This window comes from Aotus nancymaae, unplaced genomic scaffold, assembly GCF_030222135.1.
Source record: "Aotus nancymaae isolate 86718 unplaced genomic scaffold, 86718_ANA_hifiasm-v0.15.2.pri h1tg000012l, whole genome shotgun sequence".
Classification (NCBI taxonomy): Eukaryota; Metazoa; Chordata; class Mammalia; order Primates; family Aotidae; genus Aotus; species Aotus nancymaae.
The window spans coordinates 13,613,191-13,631,893 of NW_026988423.1; the positions used below are offsets into that span (position 1 = coordinate 13,613,191).

General features: G+C 35.7%; 1 protein-coding gene across 1 annotated transcript in view; it reads left to right on the forward strand.

The window, feature by feature from the left end:
• Nucleotides 1-18,703, forward strand: part of DDX10 (DEAD-box helicase 10) — a 269,719-nt gene that overhangs the window by 165,665 nt on the left and 85,351 nt on the right. The window contains exons 15-16 of the mRNA XM_021671095.2: nucleotides 1,870-2,031; nucleotides 13,095-13,151. Coding sequence (XP_021526770.2) covers nucleotides 1,870-2,031; nucleotides 13,095-13,151 — 219 coding nt within the window. The remainder of the gene's footprint in view (nucleotides 1-1,869; nucleotides 2,032-13,094; nucleotides 13,152-18,703) is intronic.

The following is an 18,703-nucleotide window of genomic DNA, read 5'->3' on the forward strand; positions in this document are numbered from 1 at the left end:
GGAAGGTATTTTGTTGATTTCGTTCGCTGTTCTATCCCTCACACCTGGAAAGGTGCCTAACCTAATAAACCCTTAGAAAAATTTATTGATTGAAAGAAACCTCTATTTAAAAAAAAATAGCTTTCATATTAATTGTAATGTAGCGCATCATATATGTCATCATCATTAACATCAAGTCTGCTTAAGCAGCCTCTCTCCAATGGAGTGTTTCCTTTTGATTTTGAACTTAAAGATTTGGATGTTATTTTGGGGTGTATAAATTAGATGAAAAGTAACAAAATAGTGTACCATTCAAAGGTGCTGGGAGTCGAGGAGGAAGCTTATATAAATGACAGATAATGAATCTTTATGAAATTATGAAAAAGAGGTCAGCACCTGAGAAATAGACTAAACTAGAATAGTCATATGACATCTGATGTTCACTGTAAAATGAGATGAGTGCTGTTGGCGTAATGAGGTTCCTTGGTATCCTACTAAGTTTAACTGCGCAAATTATACCAATTAGCTCCAAAAGGAATGCAAATCCTTAACTATAAAATGTTTCAGTGTGTACTCAGTGCTAATAGGAGATGTTTGTGGCTGTGAGCCATACTGAAACTTCTGACTTAAAGCTCTGAAAGAAATGCCACTATTTTTTTTTCCTAGCCCATAGAAGGATAAACTTTTTGCCTTCTGTGATTGCAGTAAGGATGAGGAGTCCAAATAACATGATATTCATACTGTTACAACTAATCCCTCACATTACCTCTTCAGAGTCAGTGACTGCTAGCACGGCTGCTCAGTGATATTTATCACCCCCCATTGGTTGCTAAAGGTTGAGACTCCATAGGAATCTCATCTTGAAGAGTGGTTATGGTGGCCACAGAGTGAGAGGGGAAGCATCAATACCTGGGGTGTGTGTGCTTGCAGTTTCCATTTGCTGGCAGGTTAATTAGCAGTCTTTTAAAACAATGGTAGTTATTTAAGTCTTTCTGGCAACTAATTATTAGATAAGAGTTATTTTTGTCTGAATTTTCTTTAAGGTTTTGTAGTGTTAGACTTAGAAACTCCCTGAGTCAAATAAACCTCTCTTTTTCTGGAAGGGACACAGATATCCAGAGATTAATTTATTTAGCATTATGTAGTAAGCTGGTGAAAAAGCCAGGACATTTAGCCAGGTCCCGTCATTCCCAGATCAGTGCCCCATCTTCTAGGTCACCTTGTTCCTTATCCTAAACTGTATGTGTAAAATCATGTGGATTTGAGCAAGCCTGTGAAACCCAAACTGATTTTCTCCTTTTCAGTTAGTTATTTCCTCCGTTACGTGTGATGTTAGTTGATACGTGATTCATTGATCCATTTTGAGCACCTATTTAATATGTGCCAGATACTATGTTGGACTCCAAGGATAAATGAACAAGACATGCAATTGCCCTCAAGGAGATTAATTCTAGTAAGAGAAACAGGAACATAAAACAATGCAGTGCAATGAACTATGTGTTAGAGTAACACATAGGGTGCCATGGAAGCCCAAAGGAGGTACAGCCTACTCAGTCTGACTCCTGCTGTGTGCAGATAATTTTGAGCTGAGTTATGTGGAGAATAGGATACTAAGAATGCTGTTTGGGAAGGTGCTGAAGCATCTCTATTCTGTGACTACCTTCTCCTCCAAATTATTCTGTGAAATTTTCTTTTAATCCTGTTCCCATTGGGTATGGCCACATTACTTTACTCTGACTAGGGCAGTCTCTTCTGTGGCTTGAAGTTGGTTAGAAGGTTGTAAGGCAGAAAGTGGGTATCTGCACCTTTTCGGAATCATCAGACAAAATGAAGTGCTTTTCTGGGGTGTTCCCTGTTTCCTGTTGACACTGACCTTTTTCCTACCTGTAGTTGGTTCAGCAGTGGCCACAAATGCAGAAATCGGCCATCAAGGATGCTGAGGAAGATGATGACACAGGTGGTATCAACTTAGATAAAGCAAAGGAAAGACTTCAGGAAGAGGACAAATTTGACAAAGAAGAATATAGGAAGAAAATTAAGGCAAAGCATCGGGTAAGCTTTCCATCTTGAATTCATACTGAGTAAAATTTAGTATCCGTAAGTATATCTAAACGTTCATTAGCTATTTGTTAATAAGTGTATTATTTTCTTCATTGTTTTCTGTGACACTTCTTTTTCTGTGGCTACTCTTTTCTTTTCTCTGTTCGTTTGTTCCGGTGCTAGGGGAGTCTGTATATTGATTGGTTTCTGAGAATGCCACTTAAATCTGTCTTTGGTCTAAGGTGATCCAAATAATATTAGTGGGTTTGTTGTTATTATTACAGTTTTTATTTTGAGATAATTGTGGTTTCATTTATAGTTGATAGACATATCCCAAGCTCTTCATTTCAATAATTTTGTCATTACCAGAATGTTACATGTAATATGCAGGATGTAGCTTTTTGGAATTGGCATTTTTTCACTCAGCATTATTCTATGGAGATACCTCCAAGTTGTGTGCATCAGTGCTTTGTTCCTTTTATTACTGAGTGATGTTGCATGGTATGGATGTACTCAGGTTTGTTTCACCATTCAACCATTGGAAAAGACTGATGGTTTTTCTAGTTTCAACTTAATATGTTTCTTTCCATATCAATTACTTGATAATAGATTAAATGTATTATATTAAAATTGGAGACTTTGTAAAACTTCCGTAGAAATAAGCACGTGCCCTGTGACCTTGAACTTGGCAGTTTTCTGTTATCCTTGATATAGTGGTCACACATGACATTATTATACCGTTACACGACTTAATTCCCCAAAAGTGAACATTTCACTAGGTAAAAGAATGAATGAAATAAAGCAGATTTACATTTTTAAAGAACTTCCTTCAGCATGCTTTTGACACAATGATTTCAGGCTAACACAGTGAGAAATATCTGAGAAACATTGCTGTAATATTAAATTTCATATTAATAACAAAATACCTTTGGATGTGGACATCGTCAAGTACATCCTGAGAAGGATTCTTATAGCTTTTCACTCCTATTTGACCTTTCGTGGACCAGTACACGCTTTTTTATAAAAATAGAACAGCAATTCTCATTTCTTTATTTTAATATTTGATGCAGCTTTACAGTAGCATTTGATGAAAAAGTAGATATTGGAGATAGCTTTACAGATGGAAATGAATGTTGAGAAAAACATTCCAAAAACATAGAGAACAAAGGAACATGAAATATACTGGTTACAGTTATTTGATATTTATGTTAATGAGAGAACTAAACATTTCTTGCATTGCTGTTCTTACTGCAGTACTTAAACTGAAATTTGACATTAGCAGTTTTTAAAAATCTTTCATACTAAGAGTATCAGGAGCTTGTCATGTTTCAGCTGGCAGTCTACTTAGAGTATTTATCCTGGGGACAACTGAACAAGAACATATTATATTTCTAAGTTGTAGCCAGAAGTAAAAGAAACACGAAGGATTTAGATAAAATAAAGTTTGCCCCTTCCCCTTCCTTGCCTTCTCTTTTCTCCCATGTGGAAGTTACTACTATATCCAGGTTGTAGAATATTTGAAACCTTTAGAAAGTTAATTTCAAATGGGCAAATAGTACATGTTTTATACAGTGTTTGTTTGCTAGGCTCTGCCATAGGCTGTGAACATAGAATATTTAAAATATCTGGGTGCTGCTGAGTGGATGCAGTGGTTTGCACCTGTGATTTCTACTGCTTAAGAGGCTGAGGCAAGAAGATAACTTGAGCCCAGAACTTGAGGCTGTAGTGTGCTATAATTGCACCTGTAAATAGCCACTCAGTAATAATAGGCAACGTAGCAAGACTGTCTTTTTACAAAAAAGAAAAAACTAACATATATACATGGGTTCCTCCATCTTCAGGAAGATTATAATTAAGTCTTAGTTAACTGTGGATTTGCTGTTACTTCACAAAAACTGCTTGCACATCCATTTTTTTTAACATAAATTTTTTTGGGATGAATAATGTATTCACATGGCTCAAAAATCAAGAAAAAAAATTGCACACTGAGAATTGATGCTTCTGCCTATATCTGTCTGTCTTATTTGTACCTACACCCTTATAGCTAACTACTTTTATTTAAACATGTCCTTTCACTTTCTTTATGCTAATAGAAATAAGTAGGAATGCATATTTTTTCTTCTTTTCTTACATGAAAGGTATATTTTTGTGCATTTTGCCATTTTCACTTAGTTTTGAGCTTGTAAATAATTCTTTGTGTCATTGTTAGAACATAGCATGTGATTTTTAGACCTCTCCATGACTGTCTTATAGCAAGGTTGAACAGAGAATTTGGGGCTGACAAAGTTGTAAGAGAAATCACCTGAACTTTACATACAACTGGTTTTGAAGTCAGTACTTCTGTGACTACAAGAGTCAAAGTCTTTTTGAAAACAAGCGACAACTTTATATTTTATGTAAAATAGGTGTGTTCTGCCCAAGACATACCTTCCAAATAGGATTTTGAAAATCTGGAAAAAAAGCACAAAGAAACAACTACAATAGTTCTCACTTTTCAACTTTAATATAAATGTTACCTGATACTCCCATGATTGATTTTGTGGTATTTTCATTGGTGAACACACGTATTTGTAAGTATTGAAGTAGAGAAAACTTTGCATTTGTGAGCACTGTAGCATTAGCATGCTCTCTGCAATAAGAGCATACATAAGGCATAGTATGGGTACTCAAATCATTTCTGCACCAAGCTGTTACGGAGTGGATTTCTGCCCAGGAAATATGGAATGTTTTCTTAATTAGCACGTTTTCACATTCGGGATAGTGAAGCAGTGATGTCTGGAGGGAAGAGTACTGTGCTGTACTATGGAATACTTGAGTCCTCAGTGTGGAATTACTAGTCCTCAGTATGGAATAAATAAAAGTAATTACACTTTATACCCAGTCCCGTTTGGATTACTTGTCACTGATTGGGACTTTGCTTTCCTAATCTGAAAAATTAGGGAGTAGGAATGGGAGTTAGTGCCAGATGTTAGTAAGATCCTCTGGCTCCATAGATAGACATGGGAATAAATCATGCTTTACTGTTTGGAAGGTAGAATTTTGATTTGTAATTTTTTTTCCTCCCTGACAAGTCAAATTGCTTGCTTTACTTGATGAAAAGACTTTCTTCTTTACTTATTTCCAGTAACTATTACAACTTTACTTTAAAAACTAAACAGATTTTTAATCCTGCACAGATTACTTTGCTTTAATTAATTGCTTTACTTGAACACATTGTTGGTTTTCAAAGTCACATTTTTTTTTTCCTGAGTTTACTGCTACTATAATGACAATTCCTAGTTCTGTTAGCATAAGGTTTTGCCTTGGGCAGATACAATTATGTTGCCCTTTGAGGCTGTCACTCATAATTTTGTTATTTCTATGAAAGTATATTGAGAAGAATTGGATGTCCCTAAAGAATATTGAAGATACTAACATCAGGGTCTAGGGAAAGCTTTACTTCAGGAAGATAGAAAAAGGTGAAAAAACTTTTGACGCAAGTTATAAATAAGGGATGTGCCTGAATAAATTTTGCATGTGAAAAAACTTCATAAAACCTATCACATGCTTCTGTATTTGACACATGTATTTTTTGAATGTGTATTAATTTTAGAAGATTTTGTAAGCCTTGGCATTTTTTTCCAGTGTGTTCAAATATTTTATTATATTTTTGGTTTAAAGGATAGGATATTTACTATGTAAGTAAATTGAGTCTTAATGATTCTGTTTGGAAGTAGTTGTTTGCTCTTGCGTTTAACAGTTGACAGCCTTGAGTTATAGTTTTGCATATGTACTCAGTGTAGTAAGACTCAGCTACTCACTCTGTCCTGCTTGTTTTTCCCTCATGCTATTATGCTTGTTCTTGAATCATATTTTCATCTACCAGATTCTGAAAGCTATATAATTTCTAATGTAATTCAGGTAAATCTTTGTCTTAAAGATTTTAAAAACTGAATTATAAACATTTTTTCTTTTAAAGTTTTATGTTATTTTTAATTGACTCATAATTGTATGTATAGGGTACAATGAGATGTTTCATTACATGTATACATTGTGGAATAATCAAGTCAGGCTAATTAACGTATCCATCACATATGCATCACCTCAAGTATTTATCATTACTTTGCGGTGAGAACATTTAAAATCCATTCTTTTAGCTATTTTGAAATATACAATACATTATTATTAACATAGTCATCAAGCTGTGCAATAGATCGCCAGAACTTATTCCTCCTGTCTGACTGAAACTTTGTACACTATAACCAACATCTTCCCTTTGCCCATCTCCCCTGCACCCCTTCCCCCTAATCCTTTGGTAACCACCATTCTACGCTCTACTTCTATGAGCTCTATAAAGACTACTTCTGTGAGTTAGATTCCACAGATAAGTAAGATTATGTGGTATTTGCCTCTCCGCCTGGCTTATTTCACTTTGCTAAACATCTTGTAGGTTCGTCCTTGTTGTTGCAGATGACAGAATTTTGTTCTTTCCTTAAGGCTGAATAGTATTCCATTGTACATATATACACCACATTTATTTAATCCATTGTCCGTTGATGGCTGCTTCGGTTATTCCATATCTTGACTGTTGTGAATCATGTTGCAATAAATGTGAAAGCACGGGCATCTCTTTGACATACAAATTTCAATTTGTTTGTATAGAAGAGGTCTAAAGGTTTTAACCGGTTTAGAGTACAAACCAAACCGTATAGTTTGATGGCATCACTGCGAGTAGAACTCAAGCTGGCTGCTTCCTAAAATTCATAGCTGTTACTCTGGACTTCAGGGACCTTTCTGTAACTGCCTCGGGTCATTTAGCAGCTTTAGTTGCTCTTCGTGAGTTTTCGTTGTAACCTTTAAGTATTGCTTTCTTCTGAGACCATTCCAGCCTTCAGCTTTGCTGGGCACTTTTAGGTAGCTCTGCTTAAATAGTCTGCTATTTTTATTTTCTCTTTAGAATCTCTTGAAACCAATCATTGGAAATAAAAATAGAGCAAAGGCTGTAATTTTTGCATATGAAACCATTAGTAAACTAGTAAACTGTAAAGACAAAATGCTACTCTTACATGGAAGCAATGTGTTTTCTGGTAATTCAGTCAGAACTGTTGAAAGTTAGGCCATGGATCCCATCTTTGAATGGTTTTTGCTTTAATGAAGTGAAAATCTGCTCTGTGTTGTGTCATCATTCTTAGTTCTGAAAGATGACTTGTATTTAAGGTGATAATATTTGCTGAGAATGGAGAAAAACAATTCATTATGAAGCTCTTTCATTCTTTTGAAATTCGAGTGCTTTATCCATATCGGATTATGAATTTAGATAACATAAATACGTCGAGATCTGACTCTGGACTGCTTCCAAAGATGCTACAGCATTACTCTAGGTTCCACTTACTACCATCATGAACATTAGAAAGTTAAGAAAGAATTAAAGGAAGACTTTAGAAAATCTATCTTGTTTTATTGTCGTTGACACAGAATTAAGTTGGCATGGAATCCGGTTGACTTAATCATAAATTTGTATGATAGTCAAAAAAGAGGGAAGCTGTAATCAGGCATCTGAGGAATAATAGCAACAAGAATATTAACAATAACAAGTAACACCTACTTAACTGGGCCCTGCAGTAAGTTTACATGTACCATCATATTATACACTAATATTAACTTCTGGAATCAGTGAGCTAGCATCATTTTACAGATTATAAAAGTAAGACTTAGAAAGGTCAAGTAATGTGTCCAGAACCCTGCAGCTTACAAACAGCAGCTCTGGGACTCTTACCAAGGTCTTTGTTACTCTTTAGACTTTATGCTTTTTAACTATTCAGCTGTGTTTGTACCTATTTCAAGCCATCAGACGTTCTTTTACAGCAGGGTAACTGAAGTGGTGAATAAAAAGGTGGAGGATGATCATAAGAGTAGAGGGTTTTGAAGAAGAAATGACAAAGAATGGAAATTTTTCATGTTTCCAGGACAAGGTTATTGATCTCTAATAAGTTAAGCATAAGTTAAATGTTGTAGTTAGTAGTATAGTTTAAGACCCTGTATTAATACCACTTTTTCCTGAATGTTCATTGCATAGCCATATATGTACATATACTAGTGCCAGAATACATTTTTCCATAGCTATGGCCATTTTATAGTCTAAACTAATGTCAGACTGGTCCGGCTCACATGGTCCTTATGAAATTTTACTAAGATCAGAAATGTCATATTGAAGAAAAGGGACTCAGCATCTGGCGCCTGATTCTATAATGGATGTTGTGAATAAAGCTTATTTACATGAGAGGATAAAAGATCCTTTTCTTTACAACCCTTTTTCCTTCTAGTTCCAGCCCTTTTACTGTCACAACCAGGTTTATTATTAAAATGGAAGCCAATCCATTACTATAGAACCTTTGCCTATCATTTGGAGATGTCTGCCTGGGGGAGTTTCTGTTCTTACTGTCATGAGCTTATAACATCTAGTGACATTAAGCTCAATATCTTGGTGTTTGGGCTCTCTTTATATCCAGCATCAAAAATGAGACAAATATTCAAAATTACATAAATCTGATCTATTTTCATGCTTTCTTTTGGGGATTTTTAAAAAACCGAATGGTATTGGAGAGGTGTGTTGGTTATTAGGTTGATGGTGAGTAGGGAGAGATTGGGGTTGAGCAGGGAGCAGTTTGGTGCCGGTGGAATCAGGGAGGTCTGATAGGATTAAGTTATAAACTGCAAAGGGCAATATGTCTGTTTTGCCCATTATATGTATCCAGAGCTAACCATGTGGCCTGTCACATAGTAGCTTGGTAAATATTCAAATGATTTAACTAGTGAATCAGTGTTTCCACATCAGTTTGTTTTTTTCATTCTATCTTCATATCCTTGTTATAGTTGTTACAGATTTATACATAGAAGTCCACTTTTTAATGTACTTCAAGCAAAACTCTGTAAAATAGGTAACAGATCAGAGAACCTTGTGTTAAGTTTGTGAGAAGGATTTACTGGAATTTTGTTCTTGGAGGGCAGGGGATATCTTTGGGAATTACAGTTCTCATAATCTTTCTTTTGCTCACGTTCATTAAGCCAGTTTTCTTTTCTGAAAAATAGGTTATTCTAATACTGAAGTAAAGATACATGTTCCCTTTTTCCTTATGCGATAGCTGGGGACTCAATTCCTTATCAAACTGACAGTGTTGCCTGAGAGTCAAGCAAATGGGTTGTACTTCCATTTGTAGATTTGAAAATAAGACTCACCCTAGAATGAAAAAGTTTAAATTCGTAGTCTTGACTGCTTATGAAATTCATATTTCATGGTACTTTCTTTTCTGGAAACTAAGGACCTATAGTGTGTGAGAATCCAAAAGAAATACAATATCTATAAAGGGAGTATTTTATATCTTGAAATTTGGTTTTCTGTTTTTCTGTCCCTTGTGAATTTGATTTTCATTACTGAATTTCATGCTCCCCTTATACTTAATCATTTGTAGCATGGCAGAACTAAAGATAACATTTTGCATTCTTTTTTTGTAGCATAAAATAGCTTTTGGTACCAGTATGTCCTCAAAAATAAAATAGGAAAAATAAAGGATTTAAGGCATTTGAGCCACACCTAATTGAGTGGGGAGAAGGACCTCAGTTACTGAATCTAATGAAATTACTTCTACCTTTCTCCTGAAGTCATTGTACCTCCAGCCTTTTATTTTTATGTTTTGCCATATGTCATAAACCTCTAAAAAATTATTTTTTTCCTACCTCCACAAAGAAAGAATATATTCATTTTCTAAGTTTTGAATTATGATAAATCTACTTCCAGCCCTTTTGCTTCTCTATTGATGTTTACTCTTGGCTCTTTTCAGAGTACTAACAAAGCGCTTTCAGACAAGAAAGAAACGTTTTCTCATGATTCATTTCAAATTATTTTCCTTTTGTTTCACTTAGTATTGAAAGTTTGTCATTAGTGCATTTGTTTCAAGTCTTGGGAACATTTGCTGCATGTAAAAAGTCTTTGGATATCTCTTGTTCATCTGAAAATTTTATTAGGAAATTTAAAAGGGAAAATTATCTCATTTGCATACACATGTAAATTCTGGTAGCCAATTTAAAGCTGAAATTTAAAATATCTTTTAGTGATTATAATGTATTAATACTAGAATTCAGTAAAGTAGAAAATTGTCAATATTTTTTTCTCCTATGATTAAAATGACTAAATGGAAACCCCCAGCATTGTTATGTTTGCTTGAGTAGAAAAGGTTTTTCTGATGTGAATATATTCGAGGTTATTCTTTGCAACTTTGAAGGGCCATTTGCAGACACTGATGTATTGGAGGAACATCAGTTATTGAATAATTACAACAAAAATTTGCTTGGCTTTTAAATGTGGTCAGTTATCTGTTTCTTCTGCATGGAAGACTGGCAAAAATTAATTAAATAATGTCTATAAAATGCTGTCAGAAAAAAAAATGCTGTCAGGATTAAAAGACCCCTATGGTAGCAGACTATAATGATAAAAGGAGTGACAACACTTGTCTAAAACATATTGAAGATACAAGATACAAATACTAAGTATGAACCTACAAAGTGAAGTCAGTGTTCCAGTGGAGACGTGTGGAGTGGAGTGGTGTGCTAGATTTGAGGGAGTGAGGACTTTAGCTCCCCAGGCCCAGTTTAGTCTCAAGTCCATCACTTACTATGTGTGACATCAGGCAAGTTATTAGTTACTTTGATCCATTTTTCATCTATAGAATGGGAATAATAATACCTTATGAGTTCTATTACATAGACTTAAAGAGAAAAAAACAAATTGTTATATGAAATGCCTAGTACATCGTTGATAATTAATAATTCTGAGCTATTACTATTGGTAAGAAAATAGCATAGTAATGTTGCTAATGGGCAAAGAAATTTTTATGAAAGTACAATTTTATTGCTCTCTGTGGTTGATATTTTATATAGCTATAATCTTAACATTAGTGTAAGCAGCAAAACACTCAAAAGTCATTGCAGTCTTTGCAGAATAGCAAAATATCTTTGTTCCATTTTAGTATCTAACAAAGGAGAACTCTGAAGGGGGTGGGGTGGGAAGAGAAGGGAGATAAAGTTACAAATACATGTATCCACTTACTAAAGCCAGCGCAAATGAAGCATTATGTTCAATTATATCAGTTTTTTTCTTTAATCTTGTTTTGCTTCCTTCATGTATCTTGTAGTCTGCTAATGCGCAAAGAAAAGCAGTAATTGGTGCCAACTTTTCAGAAGAATTTAGGCACAAACTGTTTAGAAACTGCCATCCATTGACTTATTTTTCCCCACAACTTAGGGAAGCATTGAGATTATTTTAATTTAGTGGCAGAACATCCCTCATAATCTCATTAGAGAACCAATTCAGGGATAGAGTTTGATAATCACTATTGCATTAATTGGAGCTTGCTAAAATAATACTAGTTGTTATTTTCTTCTGTTTTTAAAGTCACATTGGTTAATGTTTAACCCCCAAAACTAACATTTTTGTTAGAATGTATTTCAAAAAGCACCAGATTTGGCACATGAAGAGACCCAGTTTTGAGATAGGTCACTTTCTAATGAAGCTCTTTGATAATGAGCAAGCCAAAAGCTTTCTGAGTTTTTCTTTTTTCTCCTTTCCATTTCCTTCCATTGAACTTGGTTTCTAGAACTTCCAAGTAATCTCTAGAATGTGTCTCTTGTATAATAGTACATTATGTTTTATCTATCCTGTTAGTTGTGTGTCTTATTTGAAAGTCAGTACTAACCATTTTCCCCAAAGACGGAGAAGAAAAAGAATGATCACAGAAACAGATTAAACACATTACTCAGGGAAATGACGCATACACAGTAGCCATTTGAATTTTAGTTTTTGTTAAGTTTCACTTGGAATTTAGCTTTCCTACTGTGCAGTTGGAAGCTATAGAAGCTGAATCTGTAAGTTCTGTGGACTCCTTTCCTCTTTGAATTAAACAAGTGTTTAACCCTGTTTGAGACTTTTAACTTTATGGTCTCACTTTATCATAAAGGAGCCAATCTATAAACCTAGACACCATGTATAGTAGCAGTTCCCATCCTTCTTGATGTAAGGATGTCTTCTTACATTCTCTCAGGTCTGTTATCATAGGATGGATTAGAGTTGGTTTTTGAATCTGGAGAAAGTCATGTGTATATGAAAAGCTTAATAGTACTGAAAGAGTGCTCAGACTTAGAAAACTTGGGCATTCTCACCTTAATATGTTGAATGATTGTTTTTACTTCATGAAATGAAAATTATTTGCAGTCTCTCCACCTTTCTGTTGTTGGCCTAGTAGTTCAAAAATTTTTTAAAACATGTAAGTTGTTAGCTATATACTGAAGATTGGGAATAGCCTTTATAGTAACACATTAGTCCTGGAGTGAAGAGGTTTTTAAAATTTAAAACAGCATTCATTTCAACTTTAGCTGGATTATTTTGAATTTTAGTAATATACATATGTCTTTTTTTCTGTTAATATGTTGCATTTGTCTACCTATTTTGTGATCAGTGTAAAACTAATAGGGGAATTATAAGGCAATGTAATAAAATAACATATGTCGTAAGAATGGCCTTATGTTGTTTTTTTATTTTAGAAAATATTGCCACTTTTCTAAGAACCCCCAGGATGAGGATGTCATAGCCTTTATAAATTCTGTTTTCAGACAGAGGACAAAGGAAGTGGTCATTATTACATTTTTTTTCTTTCTTTTAATTCTAATAGCTGACATTGCTTATGTACCAGTCATATATCAGACATTGTGCTGAACACTTATGTATTTTATATGACCTCTATAGCAACTTTATGAAGTATGTGCTCTCATTATTTCCATTTTTAGGTGAGTTAGAAAGTATAAATAGCTGAAAATTGCATAGTCAGAGTAAGCGATAGAACGGGGATTTGATTCCAGATCTGTCTGACACATTCTTAGCGGTTAATGAATACTTGTGCCAATCCTGTAGTGGTAGTCAGTAAATATTTGTTGAAAAATGAATGTCACATATTAATTGGCTTTAGGAAATAAAACTGTAATGAATGTGTAGTCTGTTTTATACCTAATTGTGTGTTGCTAATTTCCCCCCTCTTCCTTGTCTTCAGGAGAAAAGACTGAAAGAAAGGGAAGCCAGACGAGAGGCCAGCAAGAGGCAAGCGAAGGTAAGGGTTTATATACATTTATTTTTCCAAGATCTATTAAGGTAGAGTTTACAAAAGTGTTTTATATTTTGATAAGAACAATGCTCGTAATATTAAAATGGAATATAAATCTTCTTTTCAATATGGATTTTATATATTATTTGTATATCATGACATTCCAATTGGATTCAAGCCCTACTTGAACCCAGTGTGGCCTTCTGTTCGCTTTCTTGTGTTCATCTGTTTCCTCTCTGGTGCAGGATGAAGGATGAAAAACCCCTAAGGTAATTTGTTTTTGGGCTTTGCCCCATTTACTCCACCACTTTTTTTCCATTATATTTTGTGTCTGTTAAATACAAAAGGCAGTTGACTCTGTGGGTCAGGCCTGATAGGATTTTCATCTGCATCATCTTCAGGTAGACAGCCTGAGTGAATCCAACATGATAACAGGTAACTCTGAAAGCATCAGTTCAGCTCTTAGAATCTTGGGGAAAAGCATCTGTAGCTCCCACTTTTACTATTTCTATATTCTATAATTGATACTTTTCAGCAAATATATGTGTATAGTTTTCCTCATGTATGTACAATTATAAACACTTTCCATGTGCAGCTATGATTTTTATCTAATGTGTTCGCCACTTAGAAGTGTTCAGCTTCTGTATTCTAAGGACGTTTAGTACAAATGATTTCCTAGAACCAGGGCCCAATAACGTGTGTCATTTCTCATGCTGTATCTCATCGTGCTGTGTCGGACTAGCCATGATTTCTTCTTGGCAGTTAGCAAATCTCCAGCTCCCTTGAGGAAGCCCATAATGTTCTTTGTCATTTTTTTCTATGCTGGCCGTAGCACTTAGCAAGTTAGAGATGATAACTCATACTATAGTTCTGAAGTGGGAAGCAATTATTCTACAGTGTAAGATGAAAAGACTGCTTATATTCAGTATTAAATATCACTCTGTCTTCAAAGGTGCCCGAAAGCGAGAGCTCCAGTGTGTGCAGGCTGACTGCTAAATAAGGTGGTGGCTTCTGCGTATGCTTTAAAGTGCAGGCGTGAACCACCATGTCAGGGACACTAGATCTCAGAGGCTGTAGTGGGAAAAATGTAAATGTAAGAAGAAAATCTTAAGTCTAATAAAAGCATTTGATATTTATGAATATTGCATGTTCAGCATAAAAATCTATTTTATTTCACTAAGAAGCTCTCATTTCTGCATATATAAATGTAAAATGAAAGATATAATCTAGAGCCAAAGAAAGCCCTGTTACTGTATTTCCTTTGTGTGTATTCATGCATATTTGTATATATTACTAAATATTATTTTTTTTATATATTTATTGATGCCGTATGCTAGATTTTTTTTTCTATAGTGTTTTAAGCTGTAAGAAATTGCTCTCACCCTTGAGCTATCCTCCTGGATTTCTTTTCTTTTATTCCCTCGTAAATTGGTGTGTATGTTTGGTGTTAATACTGTGTCTTCTGGGGAAATGAAAAATGGTAAATGTGAGAATCAGGCTTTTTCATAGGCGGCTGATCGCTGAAGTGAACGCCTTAAACCAAACTCTGCTCTCCGTTTCCCACTCCCCTTCCGTGTTTGTCCCATATGTTTGTTTCCCGACGTCTAAAAAAGGAAGAAGACTTTCTTATCAAAAGAAGGTCTCATTTCTATATAACCACTAAGGATTGGACTAAGAACAGAAAGAAGAGCTGACATGGCTTTGCAGCTCAGCCAGGAGCTTTAAATAGACAGAGACTGTGTTTTATTATCGCTCTGAATAGTTTAGCTACCTCTATTTCACAGTCCTTGTCTAAGTGCTCAGAGTTGGCAGCCCTTTTGTAAGAGTGATATTACCAGGGGGATCAGTGGCTGGTTTGCAGCCAAGACTCAACCATTCCTCAAGACACTGAGGACTGGCAGCAGTGACAGGTTCAGGGTGACTGACAGAGCCCAAGGAATTAGCTTGAACCAACCTTTTGCACTCAGCTTCCTTTCAAATGAAAGTGACAGGAGGTGAAGGCTCTCGTGGCTTTTGAGGTGCCTTTTGGAAGCAGACCCAGAGATATTATTTGGAAAGACTTGGTGAAGGGGTGATGGCACAAATTTCTGTGATATGTAAGGAGAAACGTGATGTCAGTTACCAAGTTTCTCTCAGTGTGTGCACTTTAAATGACAAATGTGACTTAGTTTTTGAGTAAACTTTGTCTTCTCGTTGATCCTCTTTTGTAAACCTAATCATTGTGTTACTTAGGATTTTGCCTTCTGAATTACTTTAGATTCCAGCTAGAGCATCCCTTTCATCCTTGAATGTACAAGATATCCAGAAGTTATTTTAATGGTCAAAGAAGGTGGTATTTGCCGACTTAATTTACCAGAGAAGTCTGGGCCCAGTGGCTCACACCTGTAATCCCAGCACTTTGGGAAGCTGAGGTGGGTGGATCACCTGAGTTCACAAGTTCAAGACCAGCCTGACCAACATGGAGAAACCCTGTCTCTACTAAAAATACAAAATTATCTGTATGTGGTGGCACATGCCTATAATCCCAGCTACTCAGGAGCTTGAACCTGAGCGGAGGTTGTGGTGAGCTGAGATCGTGCTATTGCACTGCAGCCTGTGCAACAAGAGTGAAACTCTGTCTCAAAAAAAAAAAAAAAAAAAAAAAAAAAAAACCCACCAGGAAATGTAGTCATAGCTATTTATAGCTGTTTTTAAGCAATCACTGCATAGAATCTGAAAGTGTAAGAAAGAGAGGGCTCACATAGCTGTCTTTCTACCTTTTATTGTGTTTCATGCAGCAAACATCATTTTATTATACAAGGAAGGATATAATGGACACATTATTATTTTTAATTTTGTGGAAAGTGTTTGAATAAAGTATAATGGAATTATCTTTATTTCCCAGAAAAGAGAGAGTTTAATGATAATGTGGATTTTCAATTTTAGAAATTATGACTACTGGTAATCTCTTCTCTGGCATATTGAGAGTATTTCTAAGACAAATTGCTTTAAAATGTGAGTAGGATAAAGTTGGAATAGACCTCTCAGGAATCTGATACGACTTTTTGTTAAAAGATAGATCTAAGTTCTGCCTAGATTATGTTGTGTGCAGGATTAGGAATGGAAGGTAAATATGGAGCTGAAACTCTTCTGACTTTAGCAGAAAAATATTTGAACTGCACAATAGAATTGCTTTACCTTAGCTAACAAGATGTATATTCTTATGACCTAGAGATTTTAAACTAAGAACTTGAAAAATACATCTAGCAATGATCAATAGACCACGTTGCTTTTCGAGTTCAGATAGGTTACATAATGCTGGCATACAGCTTTACCTCATTATCTATCTAGATTTCCTGTTGCTTTGATGGTCACAAGTGCTGCTAGTAGGAATCAACTGGTCACTGGAATGATTTTGTAGAAATGTGAAGAAAAGGAACAACAATGCTGATACTTGAGGAAATAGATCCTCAGAAATATCTCAGTGCTGTGCTGCTTTTGAAAAGAAAGTCTGAGGTTCTTAAACCAAAGTCTGAGGCTGATGAAATTAAATACTGACTACGCAGGAGCAAAGAGTAGGAAAGAGCTCAGAAACACTTAAAATAGTTAAAGGTTGCTTTGATTATATTACAGATGATATTATAGTTCTTATTTTTTAGGTGTGGGGAAAATTAAGTAAAATGTTATACATTTTGAGGTTCAAGTTTTATAGATATTGTACATTTTCACTTGTTTTTATTTTCTGGTTTGTGTTGTGTTTTTATTTATACTTAACAAATAGTGTCTTAAGTAATAGTTTCTTGAATACCTAAGGTAATCTCTGTACTAACAGAAAAGTAGTGTTGAAGTTAGAGCTGTTGGGATAGGAGGTCTGAAGAAGTAGTAGTTATTTAATTTTAAAACTCTAGGCCAGGCATGGTGGCTCATGCCTGTAATCCCAGCACTTTGGGAGGCCAAGTCGGGTGGGTCACCTGAGGTGAGGGGTTCGAGACCAGCCTGGCCAACATGGCAAAACCCTGTCTCTACTAAAAATACAAAAAATGAGCTGGGTGTGGTCGTGCACGTCTGTAATCCCAGCATACCCTGAAGGCTGAGGCAGGAGAATCACTTGAACCTGGGAGGCGGAGGTGGAAGCTGCAGTGAGTCGAGATTACGCCACTGCACTCCAGCCTGGGCGACAGTGTGAGATTCCATCTCAAAAAAATAAGAACAAAACGAAAACAAACAACAGCAAAAACTCTAATAGACCTGAGAGGTGCTCTGGACTGACTTTCTAGTCTACTAGTCTTCAGTGACTTTTTCTCTGGCCCAACAGTAGTTTCATGAAGCAAAGCTAACTTTTTTCATTTGATATTTTGTGCTTTCTACGTTTTTGATGCTAAAATATCCTTTCATTTATGAAATAGTTCTGATAATTTAAAAAAAAATCATTATTACTCGACAAAGTAAAAACCCATTTCAGTCCTTTAAAATCTTTTTTGAGCTTTTTCTGATCCATGAAATTGAAGAGAGAGTGTGGCAGCCACTGAGTGGTTTCCAGTATTTTATTGAGTGACCTATGGACTCTCCTCTCCACCCCCCAGCACCCGCCCCATGAAAGGGTTATTTGGGCAGGGTTCTAGGCTTCCATTTAGTCCTCATCCAGAGCAGCCCCACTTTATTTTCCTCTTTACATATTGAGCTTCCAGGGAAGATTTTGTTTGAAATACTGTTTTCCTTACATGTATACATACATAGTTAATCCTTCTAAAGTACCCAAATAAATTAAGGCTGAAAGCAAGTAAGTGACTTGCCTAAGTCACTAGCTGCTTTGGTGGCGGACTGGTATATGCCCTGGGTTTCCTGAATCTTCATTCCCTGTCACTGCTTATTGTCCTGTGCTCTTTCTGTATGTTGCTTTTTTTTTCTTTTTCTATACAAAAATCTCATCCATGATACGTGATCTAATAACTGGTCATAAAAAATTGCTACTGGCAAATACCTGTAGTAAGGAAAGAGCTCTGGGCTGAGATCTAGAAAGGAGGCTGTGTCTTAAAGTTTCTGGGTGGCCTGGGACATGTCATTCATCTTTTTGGGCCTCTTCTCACCATATGTAAAAGGTTACCTTTTTCATGAACATTTTTCTGTCTCTCTCTCCAAAAGCATGGGCTCCTGCTCTTGGAACTCCTCCTGTGGTCCCCTGTCTAGAGCGTCTCCGATAATTACAGCACTGACGAAGTGTACTTCTCTCTCTTCGGCTCTGGCTCTTGTTTTCCTTTGTATCCCTATCGTTCATCACAATGCTTGTCTGCAGGCTTTCTGGCTCATAGTTGGCCATCTCCTTGCAAACAGTGCTGAGGTCACTCATGTTATTATCTCTTATTTTGTAGATGAGGAAATTGAAGCTTAGGAAGTTGAAGTAACTTTTCCAAGATTACATAGCTAGGAAGTGGCAGAAGAGCCAGGGTGCAAATCTACTTCATATGACTCTGAAGCCTTGACTCTTAAGCATTAGGCCATAGGTCATTTACGAGGTAGTCAAGAATATTCACATTTGAGAGTTTTAAAAGCTGAAACATAAGTTGCAAATAAATACTTTC